General features: G+C 47.1%; 1 protein-coding gene across 2 annotated transcripts in view; it reads right to left on the reverse strand.

Annotated features, from left to right (window-relative positions):
- The window catches only part of CAMSAP1 (calmodulin regulated spectrin associated protein 1), a 51,731-nt gene extending 42,257 nt beyond the window's left edge, over positions 1-9,474 (reverse strand). For both annotated transcript variants that reach the window (XM_064490682.1, XM_064490681.1), the window contains exons 1-2: positions 9,332-9,474; positions 9,009-9,168 (exon numbers count right to left, since the gene is read on the reverse strand). In XM_064490682.1, the coding sequence (XP_064346752.1) occupies positions 9,009-9,168 (160 nt within the window). In that variant the 5' untranslated portion in view covers positions 9,332-9,474. The remainder of the gene's footprint in view (positions 1-9,008; positions 9,169-9,331) is intronic.
- Positions 9,475-17,923: the final 8,449 nt, after the last annotated feature.

The raw sequence follows: 17,923 nt of genomic DNA on the forward strand, positions 1-17,923 counted from the left end.
GCCATAACAAAGCAACAATTACATTAAATGTAAATACTTTAATACACCAAGTAAAAGGCAGACTGGCAGAATGGATTTAAAAAATGACACAACTATACCCTGTTTACAAAAACTCACTTCAAATTCAACAACTTAGGTTGAAAGTAAAGGGACAGAAAAGGCTACACCAGGCAAATACTGTTTTTATGTTTTAAAAAGGCAGGAGCAGCTATATTAATATCTGATAAAGTAGACAGAAAATTACTAGTGACAGATAGAGATGTTACAATAATAGCAAAAGAGTCAGTCCACCAAGAAGACCTCACAATCCTAAATGTGTATGCACCAAATCCAGAGCCTCAGAGCTTGTTTAAAAAAAAAAAAAAAGAAAGACAGAGCTGAAAAGAGAAACAGACACTACAAGTACAGTTAGGGACCTCAACACCTCCTGTCACCTGACATGTGCAGAACACTCCCCCAGCAACAACAGAAAGCACTTCTCTTCAAATGCCCACAGAACACTCACCACAACAGACCTTACCCCGGGCCACACAGCAAACCTTAACAAGCTCTAAAGAACAGAAATCATACACAATATGTTATTTTACCAAGATAGAATCATACTAGAAGTAACAAAAAGACAAAATAGGAAAATTTCAACAACTGGAAACCACGTTTCAAAATAACTCATGAATCAAGCAGGAAGGATCAAAGAAAATAAAGAAAAATACATAAAACTAAACAAAAATACAACATATCAACATATGTGAGATGCAGCCAAGGCAATACCAAGAGGAAAATTTATACCACTAAATGCTTGTACTAGAAAAGAGGAGAGGTCTCAAATCAATGATCTAAGCCCCTACCTCAAGGCACTAGAAAAAGAGCAAAATAAACCCAGAGCAAGCAGAAGGGAGGGAGGAAGGTGGTTATAAAAAGGCAACAGAACAGGAGAGGTCTTTGCAGGCATGGAATGCCTAGTTACACAATGTCAGTACCCTAGTTGTGATATTATGTTATGATTGTGCAAGAAGTTACCATCTGGGAAGGGTGCCCAGGACCTCTCTGTGTGATATCTTACAACTGCACATTAGCATACAATTCTCAAAATAAAAGTTTTTTTAATTGGCCAATGATCTGAAAGGACACTTCACAGAAAAAAAGATCCAACTGGCCAATAAGCACATTAAAAAAAAATGCTCATCATCACCAGTCATCAGGGAAATGCAGACCAAAACCAAGGCGAGATATCACAACCCATCCTCTTGACTGGCTAAAATTAAAAAGACTGACAACGCCATGTGCTGGCAAGGACACAGAGCACTTTGCTGGTGAAAATAAAAAATGACACAGCCACTTTGGAAGACAACTGAGCAGTTAAATACACTTATATATGACCCAGTAATTCCATGCGCAGATATTTACCCAAGACAAATGAAAACGTACGCCCACACAAAGACTTGTAGATGAATGGTCACAGCAGCTTTATTCAGAGCAGACAAAACTCGAACCAATCCAAGTGTCCCTCAATGAGTGAATGAGTAAGTAAAATGTGGGCAGCCCAACAAGGAACACTGCTACCAGTGCTCAGCAAAAAAGACCTACACACATGGATGAGTCTCCGAAATACCACATTGAGTCAAGGAAGCCGGACAGAAATTACCTGGTGTAGGACTAGAGGCATATGAAACTCTAGAGACCAACCTGACCTACGCTGACAGGAGCAGATCAGTGAGCCTCGGGTGGGGGTGAGGGTGACTGGAGGGGGCGCAAGGGAACCCTTGGAGGTGATGAAAATGTCTTACCCTGATTGTGGTCCTGTCCACAGAGGCATCTACACTTGTTTAAACTCATCAAACTATACTTTAAAAAATGTATGCATTCTACTGTGTATAAAGTATGCCTCACGAAAGCTGGTTTTCTCAAAGGTCCAAAACAAAGCTCTTCACTGTACACTCAACAGCAACCACTACCCTGCCCTACAGAGACCTCCCTGAAACCCAAGGTTTAACACATCTCCTCCCTCCTGAGAAAACTTCAGTGGCTCCCCAGCTCACACACACAGCGAAATCCCAGCTTATCAGCTGTTCAAGGTGTTCCAAGATCCGACCCTCTGCATTCTTTCCAATATACGTTCATCTCCGCAGCACCTTAATTCACAGTTCAACACAACTAGAGCACCAGCCTCCCCTCAGTGTGAAGGAGGCCACACCCCTCCTCCCTGCCTTGCCCTGCCCCTTCCCTTACTCTTACCTAGTTCTCACCCACCAAAGTCACCGGCTCAGCTGTTAACCAGTCCATGTTCCCTCCCTCTCCCTCTCCTGCTCTGCAGGGCACCTGCTCCCCTCTCGGGCACTGTCTCCGTGACCCTGCATTGCAGGTCTGTGGTCATGGCCACAGCCAGTGCCACGTGAGCCCTGAGAAGCAGGCCCAGCGCACATCGGAACACTCAACTGAACTGGTACAAGTTTAATTTTGACTCCGTGAGTTTGAAGTAACTGGAAGACAGTGACTGATGGATTTATAAGTGAACTAGTTGGCATGAACAAGAAGATAGCGCCAGGCAAGGGTGCAGGAAATAAATCAGAAATAGAAAGAAAAACTCAGAGATGATCTCTCTCTGTGGCAACAAAGCCATGAAAGAAGAAAGTTCTATGGAATAGAGACTATAAATATTCCTGTCAGGAGTACCCCCAGCTGACATTCCTCCTTCCTGCCCACTTCCCAACCCCCACCCGCCAGTCAACCCAGTCTCCAGGACTCTGCTTTGCCAAGATCTGCTGGCTCAATCTACTTTCTCATTCCCACCACAGACAAACTAGGCAAGGCCTTGGCACTTCAGGCCAAAACGACATCAGCTATGCTATAGATTCAAGGTGTGCGTCCCCTAAAATTCACATTCGGAAACCTAGCCCCCAAGGTGAAGGTATCAGGAGGTGGGGATTGGGGGAAGCGACTAGGTCATGAGGGTTCAGCCTCCATGAATGGGATGTGAGCCCATATAAGGAAGTCCCTCACCCCTTCTGCCCACGAGGGCACAGTAAGATTACAGCCGTCTACGAATCAGGAAGCGGGCCCTCACCAGACACTGAATCTACTGGCACCTCGGTCTTCAACTTCCAGGCTCCAGCACCGTAGAAATAAACGTCTGCTGTTCGTAAGCCACCCCGTCTACAGCATCTTGTTTCAGCAGCCGGAACGGACTAGGACAAGCTCCTGGATATTCCACTGACTACAGCTTCTACCCGCTCCAACCTGCTAGAAGAATCTGCCAGGCTGTCTCTCATCACATCACCCCCCTGTACAAAAACCTTCCCAGGCACATATCATGAAAGAAATCCCTAGCCAGCTTGGAACACCATGAACAATCTGGCCCACACTATTTTCCAAACTAATCACCTACTATTTCGGTCCACAAATCCTCTGTCACAACAAGGTTAATCGACTCAGTGCCCACAAACACTTCTTCCTCTGCACGGAACTTGGCCAGATGCCGTCCCTCTACTCTTGGGGGGACTACCCCAAAACCAGCTACTCTCCCCACAAAGCCCCGCCACACACCCCTTCCACAGCGACCACTGCTCCCTGCAGTGTAGGCACTCTGGTCTCCATCTGCCCACCTGACAGCTCCACTTTCTACCTTAAGACAGCTCCCGTGCTAATGCCATGCTGCCATGTTTCAGTTCTTGCATTATTTCATTTTCCTTTGTCTAGGTCGATAGTTCACGTGGATTCTAAGCAACTAAAGAGACTGCATCATATAACTTTCCCCCTTGTATTTCCTGTAGTGCAGAACAGAATTACACACACAACAGTTATGAGACTATGAATGTAATATTGGCTCCGTCCTGGTCACCTTCAGATTAGATGAAAAAAATGATAGCAATCTGAGTTTTTCAACAGTTCGACTAGGAAGTAAAAAAGGACACTGGTACATATAATGGTGACATAGCCACAAAAAAATCATTAGCAAGATGAAAACTCTAATTCAAAAAGATACATGCACCCCAGTGTACAGAGCAGCATTATTTACAATAGCCAAGTCATGGAAGCAACCTAATGTCCATCAACATGATCACATAAAGATGATGTCACATATATATACAATGGAATGAGTAGTATTCAGCCATGAAAAAAGAATGAAATATTGCCATTTGCAGCAATGTGGACGGATCCAGAGATTATTATACTAAGTGAAGTAAGTCAGGCAGAGAAAGACAAATATTATACATCACTTACATGTGGAATCTAAAAAAATAACACATATAAACTTATTTACAAAACAGACTGACAGACATAGAAAACAAAATTATGGTTACCCAAGAGGAAGAGGGGGATAAATTAGGAGTATGAAGTTAACATATACACACTACTATGTATAAAATAGATAAACAACAAGGACCTACTGTATAGCACAGTGAGCTATATTCAATACCTTTTAATAACCTACACAAAAGAATCTGAAAAAGTATAAATGTATACCTGAATCACTTTGCTGTATACCAGAGACTAACACAATATTGTAAACAGACTATACTTCAATAAAAAATAAATATATATGGTAAAAATAGCAGAAGAAGCCTCTGAGCTATTAGGAGGATAAATATAATACAAAGAAGAAAACACTTCGGGCTTCCTGGAAGACCACGTGCACAGATTTAACGCCCTAAAGCACAACAGTGGCCAAGCCTTTTGAGGGTCACTCAGATTTAAAGGATTGGGGCAGTTTGAACTTAAAGATGGATTTACCTTTTATTAAACTATATAATTAAAACTCTAATGAGACAAATTAACTAAAATTTATTAATATTAATTTGTGGTATCAGGACAGGAAAGAGAACACGCACCAACTGGTGCATCTTTAAAAATACAAACCCATCCAGGCATGGCCTCCCGGACAAAATGATAAAGCACATCTTTCTATTCCACCTGTTTCAAAGGTGCTTCTAACTCTTTTATCCACCTGACCAGTATTTGAGCACTGACTCTGACCTGCAGACATGGCATGAAATGAGACAACCATAACCCCTGACCTCGGACACCAGGCGGTTCTCAGCCCACCCACGCAGAGGGAAGGTGATGCTACAAAACCAGCCAGCGACCTGACCCCACGGTCTCCAGCACCGCTGAGCAGGTGCACCTAGGTTTTCTGTAACCTCCCAGCTCAGCAGCACCCAATTCCTTTGCTAAGAACAGAAGACTACTAAAATATAAAACCTAAACTCAAAAATCAATACCCTGAGTGAATCATCATGTTAAAAAAAACTCTACATGTTTCTGAATGAGGGCTTCCCCGCTGAGACTCGGCAACTGTCCTCCCAGAGCTCAGGGATGAGGGCCTGGCAGGCCTTCACTTCCAGTCCCGAGGCCTGGAGAGGAGCTCTGAGCACGCGTTTCATCTTAACCAGAGGTCACGACAGCACAGGTAGGTGGTGGCTCCCGGAGCTGACAAAGAAGGGTTTCTGCTCCTAATACCGGCAAAGCAAACAGAGTCCAAGCTGCTCTTGCGGTCTGTGCAAGAGACAGCTGGCAGCCGCTGTGCCCACAGACACCCTGTCAGTGGCTGCACAGGGCAAACCATCCACACGTAGAACTCCTGTCCCACAGCACGGTTTCCAAATCAGCAGTTTAACTGACGAGAGGGCAAGAGGACAAGAGTGTCGACCCCTTACTAGCAGTTGGCTCCAAAAGCCCTGTGGCCTCTCTCCGTTCCAGTCTGTGGCTGGTGACAAGAGAAGGTTGACCCTGGATGCTCCCACAGTTGGGCCTGGTTCAGGGCAGCTGACCAGGCTGTGAGTTGCAACTTGGTTTCCAGGGCTCCTCAGAGGGCGAAATCACCCCCACTGAGCGACACAGCAACACACTAGCAAAGGGCTGAGTGCCTTCTAGTACTTTCAAAATTGTCCTTGGGCGATAACAAAAGCTATTACCGAAACCAAGGCCTAAATACTTTTAAGGTTCCTAAGGTCAGGGAGTAAAAGCAAGAGCCAGGCCAGGAATGTAGTAGCCCCAGTCCAGTGCTCTATTCTGTAAAATAAATAGTATCAAGTCACTCCCTTAAACTTAACCAATTTATTATAACTTTCACCCCAATGGACGTAACAAAAATATTCCAGTGAAACAGGTTCTCCGCCTTCTTACAGACACTTTTAAGTGAATAACTTTCAACCTATCCAATATATTATTTCTAAAGAGATAATTAAAGCACTGTCGATGAAACAAGAGTTACCCCAAAACAGGAGGAGAAGAATCTAAAAATAAAAGCACAAGCCAGCCCACAGTTCTTGGCTGTGACACCAGAGATGAAGAAAACTGGAGAAGACGTTTATGCACAACCAGACGCCACCTCAAGGCCTGGCCAAGGGCGAGCGCTCCTGAGCCTCCCCCCGTTACTACAAATGGCAGACGGTGACCCCGGGGACACCGAGAGTCCCAAAAGGCAAACGCAAAACAAGGTGGCCTCAGAGCACCTTGCTCCAGTGTGTCTGCATGCTTTCAATTCCTATACAAACGGAAAGACTGTTTGTTTGGCTTCATCTGGCTACTTGATGAGCAATTGTACAACAAGTAAAGATTCGAGCCCCTGTCACCATCACCCCCCCGCCGCCCCTCCCGTAAAAGCTGACTGGCAAGGAAATGCAGGCTAAAAGAACCAGCTCTCCTTAACTGCAAGCTAAGCTGGAGAGACACATGGAGATGTCCAAAAGATGGTGGCAATAACAGACCCCCAGATCAGGAAAAGAGTTTTGGGGAGAAAGATCTACACTACCCTACCAAAATCCCTTCCCCACCCTGCCTCCTCAAAGCCAAGCCCCGACGCTGGGTAAGTGGCGAAGCTCCCACTCAGGCTGAGCACCCCCCCATGCCAACTACACCCATTAAATCACTTCGGCTGAGCCAAGCTGAGTCTTCTTGGTCATCTGAATTGGGGGTCACCCAAATTTGTCAATTTAAAGAGCAATTCTCAAAAAGAAAAAAGATACATGTTTGCCTTCCTGAAGCAAGGTATAGAATGGAAAATCATTCTCATTTAGCAAAACTTAGTGAAGAGCAGACCTCCTACAGCCAGCAGTTGACGAGCTCCCCGCAGCCCAGGGATGCTGGTGACATGTAGCCCAGCCTCGGAGCCCCAGGCGCCCCAGGCTCCTTCAGCTCCTGCTCTATAACCACACGCCTTTCATATTTCAAAACTTCAAAGTTAATTTTAATATCAGCTTTTGAACTAATTATCTGAAGAATCAACAAGTATTAAAGAGTGATTTGGTACTGGAAATAAAACTAGATTCACCCAACACTGACCCTGAGAAAGACACATTTTTTTCAATGTATTTGTTTGTTTGTCTTTTGGGGGAGAAGGTAATTAAGTTTTCACTTACTCATTTATTTTTAAAGGAGGTGCTGGGGACTGAACCCAGGACCTCATGCATGCTAGGCACGCGCTCTACCACTGAGACATTTATTGCCAGATAGCTAACAAATCCCACGCTGAATGCCAAAGCTAAAGGCAAGGAGATAAAAACGAATTCACTCTGCTTAAGAAACTGGAAAGCAAATGACGAGAGGGCTTTTTAAAGGTATTTGTGTCTCTGTAGCATTCATTACCAGAATCTTGCCACCTCCATATGTAAAATCTTAAAAATACAAACAGGAACGAATCTTTGCACATGCGCCACAAGAGCCAAGCCCAAGAATGCACAGTGTTTCCGAGCAGAGACCCACAACCCAGCCAGTGCCCATGAGCAGTGAACAGGCTCCCGATGAAATACTACACAGTGGTAGAAAAGCAAGGAGAGGAAGCTAAGAAGAACCTAAGACCGTGATGTGAATAAAGCAGTCACTCTGACAGGAGCAAAAATGCGGAAAAGTAAATAATACAGCTTAGTGATGCAAATGTAAATGGTGAAATATAAAGAAAAGCAAACCAACAGCCAACACAAGACACGAGGTGGGCGTAACAGGAGGCCACGGCATTGGACAGCCGCACATTGCTCTGCAAAGCTCCACGGTCACGTCCTTTTCCTTAAACTGACCACTAGATACCTGAATGGTCACTCTGGTTACTAATTACACCTTACTCGAAAAGTTTACATATGCTTTTTATCAATTTCGTATTTTCCCCAAAGCAGTGTTTCTCCATCATACCATACGGACACTGAACGAAGTTCAGCGCAACCATAAAAAAGAACTGCAAAACCGAAAACTACAAAATGAAGGGGAAAATGCTCCTTGTACGCTACAAAACCAACTTAAAATAAGGCACTGCATTTAATCCCTGTGACTTGCAGAGCGTGTCTGTCCTCATGACTGAGTCCACCTACCGCACAGGCCACTCCAACTGGTGAGATCCAGTCTCAGGGAAACGCCTGCTCAGCGAGTTTTTCAAAACTGGTCAACCCAACTCTTTTCTGAACGGGTTACCTCTCCACTTCAGTCTCAATCTAGAAACACGAGTGTTTTCGCCAGAACAAAGGTAATTTTTTTAAAATGCTTCAAATTAAAAGAAAGCAGAGTAAGAGCACTCAATCTTGTAGCTGAAACAAAGCACCTGAAGTTAATAAAGAAAACCTTTAGAGCCCAGCAATTAGGAGAGTCACTGGGTCTGCAAAATTCCGAGAGCTGGAAATAGGAGCGTCTTAATCCACTAAGCATATTACGGCCTAACAAACTGGACTCAGTAACAAGGTTACCCAGTTCTTCAAAACAGGAATTAACCGAAGGCAGGGATTCTGAGCAAGCACTGCCCATTCAAAGCATGGTCTCGTTAGGGAAAGCCCAACACCTGACACTCGGTCAGAACCAAGACAGGCCCCGGCCAAGCGTTCCTGGGCTGGACTCACGCCCGACCCGCACGGACAGGAGAGGCTCCGCCAGGAGCGCCGACCCCTCGCTGCACCTGCAGGACCAGGCGCCCCCGGACGCCGGAACACCGGACCGACCCGCGACCCCGCGACCCGCGGCCCGCACGCTGCGGGCGGTCACCGCACAAAGGCCCGGCCCTCGCCGCCCCTCCCCTGGCGCCCCCGGCCCACCTATGCCGTAGGCCTTGGCGCAGATCCACTGCAGGTTGGCGGCGATCTTGGCCCGCGCCGGGTCGTAGCGGTCCAGCGGCACGATGTCCACGGCGCCGTCGGGCGCGGCCTCCATCCTCCTCCAGCCCTCCCCGGCCGGGCAGCCGCCCGCGTCCACCATCTGCACACAAAAGGGCGCTGTAGCGCGGGCGGCGCCGGGCCGCGGCCGCAACAAAGGCGCCGCGCCCCTCGCCGCGCCCGGGACCCGCGTGGGGCCGCTGGGCACCGACCGCCCGCGCCCCCCGCCGCCCGCGCCCCGCGCCCGCGCAACCGCCCGGCCTCACCTCAGAGCCGCCGCCGTCGCCGCCGCCGCGGGTGCTGCTGCTGCATACTGCGCGGCCGAGCCGGGGCCCGCGGGCCGAGGGCTGCGAGCCGGGGGGCGCGGGCCGGGGCCTCAGGCACGGGCGGGGGGCGCGTGCGCGGATCCGGGGGCGGCGGCGGTGGCTGAGGAGGCGGCCAACCGGCGGGAGCGCGCGCACCGCCGAAGCCGGCGCAGGCGCAGTGGGCGCGGCCACAGGCCCGCGCCCTCCCCGCCCCTTCCCGCAGGCGCAGTGGGGTCCGGCCCGCGCTCGCCCCGCCCCTTCCCGCAGGCGCAATGGGCACCACCCAAGGCCCCGCCCCCTTCCGCGGGCACGGGCGCGGGGTCGCGCGGCGCGGGCGGCGTGGGCGGACAGGCCCTGGCGGGTCCCGCAGCATCTCTTTGTCTGGGCGGCGCCTCCCTCTCCCCGGCACTGGGTCGTCTGGACCACCGGCGCTCAGCCGCCGCCCGACGAGGGCCGAGTCCTTCGCGGAGCCCCCTGTGCGTGCCGACTGCAACCTCGGGAAGCGCTCGGAGCCGGCGACCCCACACCCCGGAGCAGCCCGGGGGTTCACCCTCCCCGAGCAACGCCAGGAGCCCGGGGACGCCTCCGTCCACATTGGCCCTCGGTGCCTAGGACTTCCCCCCAACCCAAAGTAGCCTGGGGGGGGCCTCCCACCGTATTGGGGCCCGGAGCGCGGGGACCCCACCCAGAAAGCAACCTCTGGAGTACCCTTTTACCCCCAACCCACCGCAGCACTGGTGGCCAGGGAAACCCCTTCCTCCTGCAGCATGTAGAGCCTCAGGGACCCCCAGAGCCTGCCAGAGACACTTGTGACCAGGAGTGCGCCAAGTGGGCACATGGTCTCCAGGGAAGGTGGGTATTGGACACTTGAGACAAAATGAAGCGTCCTCACCGGCCTCCCCGCCGACCCCGTGCAACCGTAGGGACAGTCCTTAGGCACATCCCCCAAAAAGGGGATGGCTTCGTCCTAAGTCGGCATCAGAGAGCCCTTATTGGGCTTATAATTCTAGTAACACTGTGTAACCTCGTGTCTAAGTGATGTTTATGTGAGGACCTCACAGACAAACTAAGAAAGGACTACAACTGTGCCAAACGCAGGGGTCAAGGAACCCAAGGCCTGGAGAACGGCAAGAAGAAACGGCCCTTCCTATGACTAAGGTGCCCTGGGGGTGAGGGCAAGAGGGCTTCCAGCCTCCAGGGGTTTATAAAGTGCCACCCACCTCCACTTCACCCAGCATCCTTAAGCTGGAAAGAAGATGCAGGTTATCAAGTGATGTAAACTCAGACGACCCAGCCGGTCATCCACAAACACTTCCTGGTGTGCAAGCATGGGCCTTACTCTGGCTCACAGCAGAGAACAGAACACAAATCCCTGCCCACCCCACCACCCCAGGGAGCTGAGATCTAGTAAGCAGAGAATGTGACTGCAGGAGTAGGAGGTAAGGCAGTGAGCAGCACCATGGAAAGGTAGATGGGTCTGAGGCAGACAGGGAAGGAAAACTAAGGGGACATTGAGCTGAGGGCTGCAGGAGCACAGCTGGGTTCTGGGCAGGGGGTACAGCAGGCACAGAGACCATGAGACAGGAGTGCCTGATATTTAAGAAGCCAGGAGGCTGCCCAGTCCAGAACCCAGGATGCAGAGACACTGGTAGGAAAGGGCGTGGGGGATGGAGAGGTGGTGGCAGATGGTGCACAGTAAGAACCTTGACCTGTTCTGTGAGTGAGACAGGAAGCAATAGAAGGACTTTCAAGCACAGGGAGGAAGGATGTGACTGACCCTATAGAGGGGTCACATGGGTTCCTGGGTGAAGAATAGGTGTAGGAAGGAAGCAGAAAGACCATTCCCTGATGGGTGTGTGGAGGAGTGTAAGGTGTGGAGATCAGGAGAAAGAGAAGGGGTGGGGGGGCCACTGACCCTTGTTTGACCTTGTTTCCTACAACCTTGCTGAACCTATTCATTACTTCTTTTTATTTTTTCAAACTTCTTATTTTTTGGAGGATTCCTTAGGATTTTCTATGATATGAGATCAGGACATCTGTGAATAGAGAGAGCTGTACCTCTTCCTTTTCAGTCTGGATGTCTTTTATTTCTTCTCACCTCATTCCCTGGCCAGAACCTCCAGCACAACGTTGAATAGAAGTAACAGAGCAGATATTCTTGTCTTGATTCTGCTCTTAGGAGAAAAACATGCAGTCTTTCACTATGGAGTATGTATGATATTAACTGTGGTTTTTTTGTTTTTTTTAAATCAGGTTGAGGAAGTCTCCTATTCCTATTTTGTTGAGTGTTTTTATCATAAAAGGGTGTCAGATTTAAGCAAATGCTTTTTGTGTGTGTAACCATTGAGATGATCATGTGTGGTATTTTTAGTCATTCTGTTAATGTAGTACACTACATTGATTTTTTTCAGTTATTGAACCAACCTTGCATTCCTGGATAAATCCCTCTAGGTATTAGCGTATTATTTTTTTTTCGAGTTTGGCAAATCGTTTTTTTTTTTTTTTTTTAGAGCTTTACTAAAATACAATAAATAACATCTAACATTGTCTAAGTTTAAGGTGTACAATGTGGTAATTTGCTCTATAAGTATATATTGTGAAATGATTACCACAATAAGGTTAAACACATCCATCACTTCATCTAGTGTGCGGGTGTGGGTGTGGTGAGAACATTTAAGATTTGCCCTCCTAAGACCTTTCAGGTATACAATAAGTATTGTCAACTATAGTTAGCATGCTGTACGTTACCTCCCCAGAATATATTCACCTTATGAGTTTCTGTCTTTTGATCAAAATCTCCCCCATTTCCCCCACTCTCCCAGCTCCAGCCAACCACCAATCAACTCTTTGTCTCTATGAGTTTGTTTTTTTAGATCCCACATATAATTGAGTTCATACAGTATTTGTCTTTCTCTGTCTGGTTTATTTCATTTAGCATAATTCCCCCACAGTTCATCAAAGTTGTCATATGTGGCAGGGTTTCCTTCATTTTAAAGACTATACTAATATGTTTCATTATATATACATTTCCTCTGTTCATCCACTGAGGGACCCTTATGTGGTTTCCATGCCTTAGCTATTGTGAATAATGCTGCAGTAAACACAGGGGTACAGATACCTCTTTGAGATAGTGGTTCCATGTCCTTCAGATATCTATTCAAAAGTGGGACTGCTGGATCATATGGTAGTTCTATTTTTAATTTTTTAAAGACACTTCATACTGTTCTCCATAGAGGTTGTACCAATTTCCATTCCTACCAGAGTGCACAAGGATTCCCTTCTCCACATCCTCACCAAAACTTGTCATCTTTTATCTTTTTGATGACAGCCATTCTCACCAGTGTGAGGTGGTATCTCCTTGGTTTTGATTTGCATTTCCCTGATGAGTACTGATGTTGAGCACCTTTTACTGTACACATTGGCCCTTTGTATGCCTTCTTTGGAAAAATCTGTCCAGATGCTTTTCCCATTTTTAAATTGGATTATTTGGTTTTGGCTGTTGAATTCTATGAGTTTCTTATATATTTTGGATATTAACCCTTTAGCAGAAATATTGCAAATATTTTCTCCCACTCCAGCAGTTGCCTTCTCATTTTGTTGTTTCTTTTGCTGTGCTGAAGCTTTTTAGTTTGATCTAGTCCCATTTGTTTATTTTTGCTTTTGTTTTCTGCTTTTGGTGTCATATCCAGAAAAATCATTGCGAAGACCCACATCAAGAATCTTCTCTCTTATGCTTTCATCTATGAATTTCATGGTTTGGGATTCTTACATTTAAGTCTTTAGCCTGTTTTGAGTTAATTTTTGTGAGTGGTGTAAGATAAGGGTCCATGTTTTGCATGTGAATATCCACTTCTCCCACCACCATTGATTGAAGAGACTGTCATTTCCCTGAGTATTAGTTGGCCATCTGTGTGTGAGGTGGGCATATTTTGGGGCTCTCAATTCGTTTCCCTTGGTCTGTGTGTCTGTTTTTATGCCAGTACCATACTGTTTTGATTGTTCAAGCTTTGGAATACAGTTTGAAATCAGGAAGTGTGATGACAGCTTTGTTCTTCTATCTCAAGATTGCTTTGGCTATTTGCGGTCTTTTATGGTTCCATATAAATTTTAGGATTTTTTTTCTCTTTCTGAGAAAAATGTCATTGGAATTTTGACAGGGGTTGCATTGAATCTATAGATGGCTCTGAGTAGGATGGACATTTTAACAATATGAATTCTTCTTATCCATGATCACAAGCTATCTTTCCATTTATTTGTGTCATCTTCAATTTCTGTCATCAATCAATGTCTTATAGTTTTCAGTGTACACATTTTTAACTGCCTTAGTTAAATTTATTCCTAAGTATTTTGTTGGTTTTGGTGCTATTGTAAATGGGATTGATTTCCTCATTTCTTTTTCAGATAGTTCGCTGTTACCGAAATGCAACTACTTTTTGAATGTTGATTTTGTATCCTGCAGCTTTACTGAATTTGTTTATTAGTTTTAACAGTTTTTTAGTGGAGTCATTAGAGTTTTCTATATATGAGGTCTTGGCATGTGCAAACAGAGAGTTTTACTTCTTTCTTTCTAATTTGTATGCCTTTATTTCTATTTCTTGCCTAATGGTTCTGGCTAGGACTTCCAGGACTATGCTGAATAAGATTGTTGAGAGTGGGCACCTTTGTCTTGTTTCTGATCTTGAGAGAAAAGCTTTCAACCTTTCATCGCTGAGTCTGTTAGCTATGATCATCATATGTACACTTTATGATGTTGAGATACATTCCTTGCATATGCAATTTGTGAGGAGTTTCTAACATGAAAGGATGTTGAATTTTGTCAGATGCTTTTTCTGCATCTGTTGAGATAATCGTGTGATTTTTATCTTTCATTCTATTAATGTGGTGTATCACATTGATTTACATATGTGAACCATCCTTGCATCCCAGCGACGAATCCCACTTGATTATGATGTACGATCCTTCAATATGCCATTGAATTCAGTTTGTCAGCCTTTTGTTGAGAATTTTTGCATCTATACTCTTTAATGATATTGGCCTGTAGCTTTATTTTCTCATAGTGTCCTTATTTGGCTTTGTTATTGGGGTGATGCTGACCTTGTAAAAGGAGTTTTGGAGTACTCACCGCTCTAAAAATTTTTTGATGAATTTGAAAAGGGTTGGCATTAATTCTTCTTTAAATATCTAGTAGAACTCACCAGTGAAACCATCTGGTCCTGGGCTTTTCTTGGTTGGAAGATTTTTAATGTTTCTTTCAATCTCTTTAGTCATTATTGGTCTTTTTAGGTTTTCTGTTTCTTCATGATTCAGTCTTGGTACGAATTTATTCATTTTTTCTAGGCTATAGACTATCCAGTTTGTTGTTTGTTGGAGTATTACTATCTATAGTAGTCTCTTATACTCCTTTGTATTTCTCTGGTATATGTTGTAATATCTCTTCTTTTATTTACACTCTTGTTGATTTGAGGCCTCTCTTTCCTTGGTTGGTCTAGCAAAACTTGTCAATTTTGTTTATTTTCAAAAAACCAACCCCTAGCTTTGTTGATTTTTTTCCTGCTTTCTTTTTTTCTAGTCTCTATTTCATTTATTTCTGCTCTAATCTTTATTACTTCCTTTCTTCTGCTAATTTTGGGCTTACTTTGTTCTTCTTTTTCTATTTTCTTGAAGTGGAAAGTTAGGATGCTTATAACTTAGGAAGCACGCGTATGACTCTCCCACAATATAAAAAATGTTTTGATAGTAACATCTCAGGACAGTTGACTTCCACGTTCATCTTACTGTATGGACCAGAAGGGGTTATCTGAGATGGAGTCTGTGGGCTTCACTAGATCACCCACAGGGTCCGTGGCGCAGGAATGATTAGTGGTGGGTCTGCTGCAGCCGGTGGGGAACAGGGAGCCTGGAGAGGCGTCTCAGCCTCAGAGCCGCAGGGTACCACACGCCATGTACACACCTGCTCAGAGCAGCTGTGTTCATAGTAGCTGACAGGCAGAAACAGCCCAGATGCCCCTCAACGGGTGCATGGATGAATAAAATGTGGTGTAGCATGCAATGGAATATTATTCAGCCTTAAAAAGGAAGCCCCGACAGACACTACCATACAGACCTCCCCTGCCCTGGGACCGTGAGTGGGTGTGGTGTTTATTTTGGGGGTGGTGAAAATGTTCTGGAACTAGATGGTGGTGATGTTCCCCCAGCTCTGGGATATGCTCTAATCCACTGAACTGTACACTTTGAAAGAGTGAGTCTTAAGATGTGGGAATTAGCTCTCAGTAGAAAAATTATTTGAAAACAGGCAAGGCTGACCTTGGTGTCAGTCAGGGAGGGGAAGTGGCTGGGGGTACTCGAGGGACTTCCAGGGACAACCGTGTCCTGTGTCATGGCCTGGATGGCAGGCACCCAGCTGCGCTCACTCTGGGATGACCCAGTGATGTCTGTATGTAGGTTAGTATTCAGTCAAAAATTTAGAAGTCAAAAATGCCGCCACAGAACCGATTCTGTCTTCACTGTAATGCACTTGAGGTCAGAGGTGCAGTTTTTTCCCATGCTTTTTTTTTCCCATACTTTTTTTTTTTTTTGCAGTTTTGCTTTTTGTTTCCTGACACCCCTCCCAAACCAGGGTGGACCCCCAAGTTTGTTCCTGGGACACTTGGGACTTTCACAAACTTTGCCTCTCATTGCTGGTTCTCTGTCTCTTTCTCCCGGGGCGGGGGCTCAAGGGTGGGGGCAGTTCTGTCCTACTGGGCCCGCTGCCTACCCAGCACTGGGACGATGGATGACTTGGGTAAAAGGAGGCCACAGTCCTTCAGCTCAGTTCACACGTGTGCCGTGTGCCACTTCCTGGATGTTAGTTTCACCTCAATAAAAAGGGGAAGAGGAACGGAATTTTAAATATCCTTAAATGTTAAGAAAATCATCTCCTCAACACAAGCCTAAAACATGAAACAAAAATGAGAAAATTAACACCAGCACTAGAGCCCAGCCAGTCCGCGGGGTGGCCGGGAGACCCGGAGCCCTGCGAGAAGGGCGCCAATGGACTTGGCCCCGGGTCCCGGGGGGCCGATCCAGGCCGGTGTTCAGGCTCCTGCTTCCAAAGAGGCAGAATTTGGACTTTGGAGCTGCTGCGGAGGACATCCTATCTCACCCGGAGTCTGTAACTCACCAGAAAACGGCTTCGGCAGAAAGAATCGCCCTTGCTCCTGGGAACAGAGGGAGTAGCAGCCCATCCCCCATAGAATCCTCCGCGCTGCAGTGACAGCGCATGCGCATTGTCCTATTGTCTAAACATAAGATGCAATGAAAGCTGATTGACTGGGAGGAAAATTATAGATCAAGTCACGTGCCCAGCTGCAGCTGGTCCCCACAGCCCATGAGGACACTTGGGCCAGAGGAGGTCCCGCCCCCCACCCCCCCCCCACCCTCGAGCTGGGCGCTGTAACAGTGGTGGCTACAGGGCCATCAGAGACCCCCTCCGTCCCCTCTGGACAAATGTAATGATGTAATTAAATATCGAAAACCGTTCCCACTCCCATCCCGAGATGCGGTGACAGGTGCAGGGAAGTCCTGCTGACGCAGGCAGAATGCATCTGGAATGTTCTCAGCTGGATACAACGGGGGCCTCCAAGGGGGAACCCCCTTGTCTGCCCATGTGATGGACGCCACCTGCACTGGGACCCTTCTGACAGAGAGACCTGGACTCGTTTGCACCTGAGCCCCTGACACTCCCATAGAAGGCATGTGTACAGCACTTGGGGCTTCCTGGCCCAGGCTGGTGACAGCACCCTGTACCTGAGCAGCTGAGGGCCAGTGGAGCTGGGAGAGGTCAGGAGGAGAGAATGGGGTGCTCCCTGTGGGCACAAGCTCCCCTGGGTCTCGGGAGACCCCATGAGGACCCATGCATACCCTGCTTCTCAGGGATGCGGCAAGGACAGGGTCCTGGGCAGACTGCCTGCAGTAGGTCTGGACCCCAGGGAGGTGGCTGGACACTTTGTCAAGGAGCAGCAGGGAGAGCAGACTGGACATCAGTTTGGATGGGGGCCATGCACCAGCAAAGGAGTCAGACCCGGGGAGGCAGATGTGCCACCAGAGCTCCCAGACCAGGACGCCCAGGGAAGGGTGGCTTGGAGGTGGCCTGCCCCTCCTGTCTCCATCAAACACCCACACGATGCCCCCACCCCATTAATGAAAATGGGACAGACCCAGCAGTCGTGCTCCCTGCTATTTACCCAGATGAGCTGAACACTTCCATCCACACAAACCAGCACATGGACGTTCATAGCAGCTTCATTCGTAATTGACAAGACTTGGAAGCACCCAGATGTCCTTCAGCGGGTGAATGAATGAACAATGGAATATTATTCAGCACTGAAAAGCAATAAGCCATCAAGCCATGAAAAGACACAAATGTGTGTGACCACGTGACAGAAGCCCACGTGAAAAGGCTGCACTCTATGTGATTCCAGCTCTATGACGTTCCAGAAAAGGCAAAACTGTGGAGATGGTAAAAAATCAATGGTGGCCAGGAAGAGGGAGGGAGGGATGAACAGGTGGAGCACG

The sequence above is a fragment of the Camelus dromedarius genome, chromosome 10, assembly GCF_036321535.1.
Source record: "Camelus dromedarius isolate mCamDro1 chromosome 10, mCamDro1.pat, whole genome shotgun sequence".
NCBI classification, from domain to species: Eukaryota; Metazoa; Chordata; class Mammalia; order Artiodactyla; family Camelidae; genus Camelus; species Camelus dromedarius.